This window comes from Phaethon aethereus (genome assembly GCF_964289735.1).
Source record: "Phaethon aethereus genome assembly, chromosome: 26".
Lineage (NCBI taxonomy): Eukaryota > Metazoa > Chordata > Aves > Phaethontiformes > Phaethontidae > Phaethon > Phaethon aethereus.
The window spans coordinates 3,055,541-3,064,865 of NC_138602.1; the positions used below are offsets into that span (position 1 = coordinate 3,055,541).

General features: G+C 68.0%; 1 protein-coding gene across 1 annotated transcript; it reads right to left on the reverse strand.

Annotated features, from left to right (window-relative positions):
• Positions 1-863: 863 nt before the first annotated feature.
• Positions 864-7,685, reverse strand: SEMA6B (semaphorin 6B). The gene is made up of 16 exons (XM_082011032.1): positions 7,427-7,685; positions 7,042-7,171; positions 6,668-6,728; positions 6,512-6,574; positions 6,005-6,106; positions 5,766-5,856; positions 5,568-5,687; positions 5,374-5,462; positions 5,050-5,267; positions 4,798-4,929; positions 4,552-4,701; positions 3,638-3,832; positions 2,622-2,762; positions 2,287-2,364; positions 2,023-2,081; positions 864-1,922 (listed from the first exon to the last, which is right to left on the reverse strand). Exons 1-16 carry the CDS (start codon positions 7,539-7,541, stop codon positions 934-936), a joined length of 2,733 nt encoding a protein of 910 aa, XP_081867158.1. The 5' UTR covers positions 7,542-7,685; the 3' UTR covers positions 864-933.
• Between the last annotated feature and the right edge of the window lie 1,640 nt (positions 7,686-9,325).

Consider the following 9,325-nt stretch of genomic DNA (forward strand, 5'->3'; position numbering starts at 1 on the left):
GGGTCCCGCGGGGGTGGGTAAGGAGGTGCCGAGGCGGCAGCGGGGGAAATCGCCTCTGGTAAACGGGCGTTTATTGGGGCCGCGGGGTACAGACCGCGGGCGACCGCATGCATGGCCGCGGGGGGGGTGCCCGCCGCCACCCACCCTATTTACAGCCTGCTCCCCCCCCGGGGGCCCGCCACCCCCCTCGGGGCCGGGCAGGAGTGGCACCGAAAGGGCACCCTTTGCCAGCAGAGAGTGGGTTCGGTGGGGACCCCCCCCGAGCCCCAGTGGTGCCCCTGCACCCAGCTGTGCTTCCCAGGAGGGGGGTGCCGGGGGGCTGGGATGGATGACCCCCCCCCCCTCCAAGCTGGCACTGGGCAGGGGTTGATCCCAGGCCGGGGGGAGGATGAGTGTGCCCCATTCCCAGATAACACACACATTTGGGGCCCCCCCGCCCCTCTGCACCCCAAACGTTCACCTTGTCCCATCACCGCAAGCAACGCACCCCGTGGCACCCCCGGCTGGCTGTCCCCAGGGTGCTGCCAGTACCCAGGAGCCCCCCCCGGTGCCTGGATGCAGCCAATGGGGCCGAGGGGCTGCTGCGGGGCGGCCCCCCCGTGTCCTGCATCCATCCTGCTGCCCCCCAGGGATCCCCCTCCCAGGGTGCCGCGCTCCCTGGGTCCAACCTGGGGAGGGGGCGGGATGGACGGACCCCCCCCGCTCCCAGGGCAAAGCAGCCAGAACGTGGGGCACTGCCCCACGCCAACCGGGGACACCCCCAAACCCGATCTGGGGGCACGCGGGGGGGGTGCCTGTCCCCCCCCCCTCCCCATGCAGCGTCTCACCCCACGCCCGCAGCTCCTGCTCGGCCACCCCTCCCTGTCCCCAGGGAGCCGGGGGACCCCGTCGGTGCCCTGGGGACACGCACACGCACACGCACACGGTGGGGCCCTATTTTCCCGAGGGAGTCCGCTCCACGCCGTAGCGCAGGAGGTGGTGCAGGTCCGTCAGCGCCCGCGGGGGCCCGGTGCCGGGTGCCCGGGGTGCCGTGCCGTGTCGCCCGTAACCGCCCGCCGGCGCCTCGCCGCTGTTGAACGTGTGGTTCCTCTTGAGGTGGGCGCCGGGGCGGCCTGTGCCGTTGTTGGCGTTGAAGTTCAGCTGGTCGGGGTGCCAGGGTGGCCCCTCGGTAAAGTCTCCCCCCTCCCCGCCGGGTGCCGAAACCACCCGTCGGCGATCGGGGCTGGGGTGCGGCGTGCCGGCAAAATCACCGTAGGAGCTACGGGGTGGGCGGCGGGTGCCGGCGGGTGGGTGCTGGCGGGTGCGGGGACCCTCCTGGGGGTCCCGACCCCAATGCCCGTCACCCGAGGAGTCGCTGAGTTCGGCCTCCAGCTCCTGATCCACCAGGATGGCGTGGCAGGAGAGGGGGATGCCGCGAGCCGGGCGGCCGGAGCCGGCGTGCAGCCGTCCGGCGCCGGCGGCCGTAGTGCCAGATCCACCGGGGTCCCGCAACGCGGCGTTGATGATGTTGTGACTCTGCTCCCAGGTGCAGTTTTGGAGAGCGCCGGGGCAGCGTTTCTGCTGCAACGGGGTCTGCTCCGGCGTGGGCAGGACCCCCGAGTCCAGGTCGTGTTGGGTGACCTTCCCCAACTCCTTGGGCCAACCGTTGGGCATGAGCGGGGCCAGCAAGGCGCCGGGTTGCCCGCCGCGCGCCCGCCGCTCGCCCAGCCGGCTGACGCTCACCACCGACTCGCCGTGCGCCAAGATGGTCTCCTTGTCCTTGCGACGTGCCAGCTCCTTGCGGTCCCGGTGGCCGATAAACCAGCAGACGCTGAAGCCGGAGATGACGGCGCCGATGACGAAGGCGGCTACGGAGGAGATCACCAACAGGTTCACCGATACCAGCCCATCCGGTTCGTCCACGAAGCTCTCCGTCACCAGCCCTGGGTGATGGCGGGGGGGACCGTGTCAGGGGACGGCCGCGGTGGGAGCCTGGCGGTGCCACCGCCGTGTCCCCGAGCCCCGTCCCCGCCTCGCACTCACCCTCGCACTCGCCCAGGTGGGACGTGCTGCCGCCGGCGATGTCCTGCTCGAAGGCCACCCTGGGGGGGTGCAAATTGGGGAGGGGGTGTCAGCCGGTCCCTAATCGCCTGGCAGAGAGCTCCCAGCTTGCTTCAGCAAGCAATGAGTTTGCTGGGTCTCAGCGGTAGGCGGTTGCAGGAGCTGATGCTCGGCTGGTGAGCCCCTGAGACCCCGCTGTCCCCCTCCCGTGTCCTCCCGGTGTCCCCCCAGGCCTGGCAGCGTTACCTGGGGCTGGGCTCCAGGAAGACACAGGAGCCTTCGGGGGTCCAGCCACAGTAGGGATCCCGGCTCCCGAGGCAGTTCCTGGCCGGGAGCGGAGACATCAGGATCAGCCCCAACATGGAGGGGATAGCAGCCCAAGACCCCCACGAGGGACCTTGACCCTGCACCATGCTGTGCCTCAGTTTCCCCTGGCCGTGGTCCCAGCCAGGCCAAGCCCTTCCCAGGTGGATCGCGGCACAGGGCAAATTCCTGGGACGTGAAGGGAACCCCTCCCCGCTCCTCGCGTGCCCCCCAGCGAGCCCTGCCCACCCCGGGGGGGCTGAGACCGGCGCACTCACTTCATGCAGCCCGAGTGCTGCTGGCAGCGAGCCACGGGCACCCTGGCCACGCACGGTGGGAAGGCCAGCAGCAGGGACCCGGCCGCCTTGTCCAGCTCCAGCCCCAGGAGCCGCCGCTCGTCCTCTGTGTCCTGGCCACACCTGGGGAGGGGGCACAGCTCAGTGTGGCCCTGGCCCATGCCTGCCAGCCATGGTGCCGGTCCTAGTGTAGGCCGGTCCAGAGGACTGTTCCCCCCACCCCATTCACCCACCCTTGCATCCCTCTGACCCATCTCCTCCATCCATCCACCCACTCATCCACCCACTTATCCATCCATCCATCCATCCATCCATCCATCCCAAACCGCCTCATTCTTCCTCCCCTATCACCTTGCAACTGTCAATCAATCCCTCCCTAAACATCTCATCCATCCACCCACCCACCAATCCAACCACCCCCAGCAATCCAGCCACTCAGTGATCCACCTATCCATCCACCCACTCATCCATCCATCCACCCACTCATCCACCCACTTATCCATCCATCCATCCATCCATCCATCCATCCATCCATCCATCCATCCATCCATCCATCCATCCACCTATCCATCCATCCACCCATCCAACTCCCCAATCATCCACCCAATCCCCCCTTATCCAACCAACCATCCATCCACCCACCCATCCAACCACCATCCATCCATCCAACCTACCTCCCCACCCATCCAACCACCTACTCATGCATCCATCCATCCGTCCAACCATCCAACCCCCCAATCATCCATCCACCCACCCATCCAACCAACCATCCATCCATTCAACCTATCTGCCCACCCACCCATCCAACCACCCACTCATCCATTCATCCATCCATCCAACGATCCAAGCAACCAACTGTCCACTCACCCATCCATCCACTCACACATCCACCCCTCCCTCCTTCCCTGCATCCCTCCCTCCCTCCATCCATCCATCCACCCACCCATCTGATCGGCTCTACCCAGCACTCCCCACCCTCCCAGCACCCCAGCACCCACCTCCCAGGGTGGTAGGTCTCAAACTCCTCCAGAAAGACACTCTGGCTGCCGGGGGGGGTGGGCGCGGGGCTGGTGCTGGCGTTGGGCTGGATGAGGAACTTGAGGACAGTGCCCGTGCTGGAGCCCAGGAAGACCACGGTGTTGTTGCCCCACGGCCCTGCTGCGTTGTCCACCACGATCTTGCGGAGCTGGTACCTGCGTGACATGAATGGAGCAGGCGTTGGGGCGTGCAGGAGCCACGTGTTCCCGGGGAGGGGGAAACTGAGGCAAGGTGGGGGGCTGGGACCTCCCGTGGGGCTGGGCAGGGTGCAGGAGGGGCCGTGCTGATCCCAAATGGAGACTAGTCCAGATCCCGGCCAGGACCCAGCCCAAGTCCCACCCCAGATGCCACCATCCCACTCAGGATCCTGCCCACATCCTGCCTGGACCCAGCCTGGATTCCACCCAGGTCCCAGCTGGTCCCCAGCCCCACATCCCCGTCCCCAGCCTCGTGGCCCCAGCCCCAGCCCCATATCCCCGTCCCCAACCTTGTGTCCCCAGGCCCACGTCCCCAGCACCAGCCCCATATCCCCAGCCCCAGCCCCATATCCCCAGCCCCAGTCTCGTGTCCCCAGCCCCAGCCCCACGTCCCCAGCCCCACACGCGCCCCGGCTGCCCTGCCGGCGGAAGGCTACGGCCGGAGAGCGCCGCTTGATTAATTCCCCATCAAGCAGCAATTAAGGCAGATTTAATTAGGACGAGACAATCTTGACTGCAATGTTTATGAGATTTATCAGGTCTCCTGGCGCTCTCCCGGCGCTGGCACGCACGTGCGAAGGCGGCACAAGAAGGTCCAGCCAGCACCCACCAGCACCCGCCAGCACCCGCCAGCACCCCTGACCCTCCCCGGGCCGGATCCTGTCCCGGGCGCTCACCGGCTCATGGTGCGGAGGATCCAGGGCACGTGGCCCAGGGACGGCACCGCCTCGTCCATCAGCGGGTGCGTCTTGACGAAGTTGAGGATCTCGTCGGGGAAGGTGCTGGAGGAGTTGTAGCGCATCCCCGGGGACGCGCAGCACCCGGGCCTGCGGCCGCGGCGTGGCTCAGCGTCCCCGCGGCCGCGCTGGCCCTGTCCCCAGCCCTGCGGGACCCCGTCCCCGTCCCCACGGCGCGTCACTCACCGGGGTTTGGGCACCGCGTCCTCGGGCACGGGCGTCCAAATGGACTCGGGCGACTTCTGCTCCCGGAAACGTCCCTCGAAGACGGCGGCCACTTGGGTCATGTCGAAGGCGCAGACGGCCGAGCCAGGGATGCTGGGGGGACGCGGGCACGGGGTGAACACCTCAACCTGCCCCCCACGCCCCCCATGGGCAGCGGGGCGCACGGAGGGGTCCCAGCCCCGGGGGTCTCAGCAGGGCACAAGAGGGTCCGACCTGTTGGCCGGCGTGGAGAAGACGGCCAGCACCACGGGGCGCCCGTCCAGCTCCAGGATGTCCGTCACGGCTTGGATGACGTTGAAGTAGAAATGCGAGTCGCCCGGCACGGAGCAGTTGAGCCGGGCCTTGAGGAAGGAGGTCCACTGCTTCTCCAGCACCCGCTGCGAGCCCCCCATGTCGTTCTTGCACACCCGGGCCACCCGGGACACCACCACCTGCGGGGTGGACACCCGTCACCACTTGGTACCCAACCCCTATGACCGTCCCCTTGTCCCTGTCCCCACCCTGGGTGTCTCGGGCCACCGCGGGGATGTCTCCCACCTTCTCCAGGTAGTTGAACTCCATGGCGATCTCCCGGAAGAAGAAGTAGACGTGGCTCCTCCATTCCACGGCGTGCACGAAGTAGGGCTCTGCGGGGACAGCGGTGGGGTCAGGGATGTCCCAGGATGGCGGGAAAGGGGACGTGTGCCGCGCCTCGGCGTGGCACATGGTGGGCATCACGCCGGGGAAGGCACCTTTGAACCATTTGGAGTCGTGTTTGACGGTGCGGAGGGTCGGGCTGTCCCCCAGGCTGCGGTAGATGACGGCATCGATGGCCAGGAAATCCGTCACCGTGGCGGTGAAGAGCATCCCCCCTGCGCGGGAGAGGGGCGTCAGGCGGGCGCGGGGCGGGGGACGGCGGGCAGGGCGCCCGGCGCGGCGCCGGCACTGACCTGTGAAGAGGGCCACGTTGGCGTGCTTGGGGTCGTAGGGACACCGGGCCATGCCGCTGATGTTGTCCCCGATGGGCTCCAGCGTGTCCATCTACAGCAGGCGAGACGCGGCCGTCAGCGATGCCGCGCGGGCAGCGGGGTCCGGAGCATCCCCTGCCCGCGGAGCCGGTCACCCGGACGCAGGGGGGTGACGCGCGGGGTCCCAGGTGTCCCCGTCCCGGCGGGGGGGGGTGACTCACGCTGTAGTTGGCGCAGACGGGGTTGAAGGCGTTGGTGCCGCAGACGAAAAGCAGGCTCTCGTTCCGCACCAGCAGCACCTTGACGAAGTTACGGCACTCTGCCTGCGCCGGCGAGAGGGGACCGTCACCCCTCGGCACCCTGTCCCCCCCACCGCACCCCTGGGTGCTCCCCCCCAGGCCCCCATGGCTGCAAGGGTGTGGTTTGGGGGGTGTTTTCACCCCAAAGTGACATTTACGGGACCTGGAAATTGGATTTCTGCCAGATGCTGGGCTGCGCCTGCTCTGATCCACGGGCCCGAAATAATTAATTACAAACCCAATTATCCAGGCGGCCAATAAATCACGGAGACACAACCGCTGGCAGGGAGCGGGGAGGCGGAGGGTGACACCGGCGGGGGGGACACACACGGGGTGGCTTTGTCCGTGTGACCCGGGGGCGCAGGAGGGTGCTCGGTCCCCACTCGGGGTGGGGGGTGTCTCACAGGGTGCAGACCCCCCCCCCCATACCTCGTGTTTCCCCTTCATCCGGCAGATGCTGATGTCGTGCTGGTTCGAGCGCCACGTCAGCTTCTGGGGCGGGGGGACAAAACCCAGCGTGGGGCTGGGGTGAAGCCAGCAGCCCCCCCGGGCCCCCCCTCGGCCCCCCCAGCCCCCGGCACTCACCCGGTGGTAGCGCATCTCACCGGCCCCGGTGGGCTCCAGGCTGACGCGGTAGACGTTGTCCCTGGGGAGGGGGACACGGGTGTCACCACCCTGCGGGGCTCCCGGCCGCGATGCTCAGGGGTACCCTGGGGATGTGCCCCCAGGTGAGACGTGTCGGGGGGTGCGGGGCCCTCCACCTCCCATCCCCCACCCGGGAAGGTTTGGGGTGCTGGGGTGGGCAATGAGCATCACTGGGGCAGGGACAACCCTGCAGGACCCCTTGGGGTGCCCCATGGCGGATTTTGGGGTGCCCCGGGGAAGGTAGTGGGGTCCCTCCCCAGCAGAGAGGGTCGGGGCGGTGGCGGGTGCCCACCCCGGGGCGTGGCGGGTCAGACCTGTCCCCGACGAAGAGGGTCCGATTGACCTTGAGGATGCGCTGGATGTTGAGGCGCTGGGTGCCCCCACCCTCGGGGCCGGCCGGGCGGCTGGTCCCCTGGCCCACGAAGACGGCGTAGTGCTTCACATCTGGGGGGACACGCGGGGGGGTCACGGCCTGCCGGGGCACCCCCACCCACCCCGGCTCCCCCAGACCGCTGGGGTGACTGCCCCAGCCCATGGGGGCCCCCCTTCTGCTTTCACCCCAAAACCCCCGCCCACGGGGGGCCCTCTCCTGCTGCCACCCTAAACCCCATCCCCTCTCCCTGCTGAGACCTGTCCCCGCCCCCCGCGCCTCGATGCAGCACCCTGACCCCCGCCCTGCGCCCCGGGGTGGGCACTCACAGTCCGCGGGGGCCACGGCGATGGGGCCGGGCTCCTCGGGGAAGGTGCCGCGGGCCGCCCTCTCGGCCGCGAGCAGGAGCAGCAGGACGAGGGGGACGCGGGGGGGCGGCCCCATGATGTCCCCCAGCTCGCGTGGGCTCCCGCTGCACCTGCGGGCACGGGGAGAGGTTGGGGGGGGGGATAGCACCCGCCCCGACGCCGGGGTTCCCTCCCCACTGCATGCCGCCAAGCCCCCTCACCCCATAGCGCCCGCACCCCAAACCCATCGCCGGTGCCGGGGTCCGGGGGGGTCTCAGGGGGCGGGTGGGGGGCTTAAGGTGGGGGCGCCGGGCCGGTGCCAGTGGCGAGGGGCCGGTGTGGGATACGGCTGGGATGGGCGAGCGGGAAGCGAGTCCTTCCCCGGCTGAAGAATTTCAAATATGCTGGGAAAAGCGGCCCCCGCGCCCCCGCCCCCAGCGCCTGCGTGGCTCCGCACTGGGGCTACTGGGACCAAACTGGGGCTTTACTGGCGGCTCACCACCACCAACCCACGGGAGAGCTAAGCCGGTGCGTGGCGGCACGGCAGGGCTGGGGACGCGGGGGCACGGGGGAAGGCAGCGAGCCGTTTCCCCCACCCGAAATGCCACCGGGATGGCTCGGAAAATCCCTGGGGACACATCGGAGCACCACGTGCCACGGCACCGACGCTGCCCCAGTGCCACCACCAGCGTCCCCCCACCGCGCCAGGCCACCGTCCCCGTGGGGCGGCGGGGACAGGGGTAGGGCTGGGTAATTAGCAGCCAGGCGGGGATTTAATTGATTATCAATTCCGTGAGAGCCGGGAGCCGGTTCGGTCGAAGCGTCGCCCTCCTGCCGCGCGTCCCCCTGCGGGGAGCGAGGACGGGTGACATTGCGCAGGGCCAGGGGTCACGGCGCCTGGACGCCGGGCAGTGCCAGCAGGGAGACTCGTCCCTGTCCCCTCTGCGGTGTCACTGGCCCCGGTGAGACCCGTCCCCGTCCCCATCCCGGTCCCCTCTGCGGTGTCACAGTCTCCGGGGACATCTGACCCCAACCCCGTGGTGTCACAGCCCCCGGGTAGGACCTGACCCTGGTGTCACAGCCGCTGGGGACAACCGACCCCATCCCCACAGTGTCACGGACCCCAGGGACACTGGACCCAGTCCCCACAGTGTCACAGTCCCCAGGGACACCCACCCCTGTCCCCACAGTGTCACAGACCCCAGGGACATACAGTGTCACAGCTCCTGGGGACAACTGACCCCATCCCCACGGTGTCACAGCCCCCGGGGACACCCACCCTGTCCCCACGGTGTCACAGCTCCAGGGGACACCCCGGTGCTGGTGAGCCGCTCTCAGACAGACTCACCTCCCCGGTGGCCTCCCGGGGACGGCCAGTGCCACACCGGGCCGGGGTATCCTGCCGTGGAACAGGTCTGTGCCTCAGTTTCCCCACTTGCCCAAGGAGCAAACAGCACTGCCCCTTATTAAACTTCTAAAAAATCTATTTCTATTAAAACCAACCGAGCATGCTGCAAGAGCAAAGCGTGCCACAAAGCCCGGTGCGCCCGAGCCGGCAACGCCCGGCGGCACGACCGCGGCACAACCGCAGCGAACGCCAAAACCAGCCCGGAGGTTCGGTGTTGCCAATGAGTTCATATGGAGAAGTGGGATGGGGGGGATTTTTCAAAAAAAAAAAACCCAAAAAAGGCAAATGAGCTATTTCTGGTGCAGGAAGCTGCCGGTTTGTCACCCACGGTGCAGCCGGGCCGGTGGCGGTGTGCCACGGGTGACAAACCGGCCAGGACGGGCCCTATTCCTATTTCTTAATCTATTTTTTGTGCCTGAGATCTTTTATAAAAGCCATTAAAGATTTAATTGGTGTAATTAAAGTCTCAGAGG

Bases quoted from the DNA above. Each gene is read 5' to 3' on its own strand.
- SEMA6B (XM_082011032.1), bottom strand. From the start codon at position 7,541: ATGGGGCCGCCCCCCCGCGTCCCCCTCGTCCTGCTGCTCCTGCTCGCG. The intron at 7,172-7,426 runs GTGAGTGCCCAC...GTGTCCCCCCAG, and splicing joins CGCCGTGGCCCCCGCGGACT to ATGTGAAGCACTACGCCGTC. The intron at 6,575-6,667 runs GTGAGTGCCGGG...CCCCCGCCCCAG, and splicing joins GTGAGATGCGCTACCACCGG to AAGCTGACGTGGCGCTCGAA.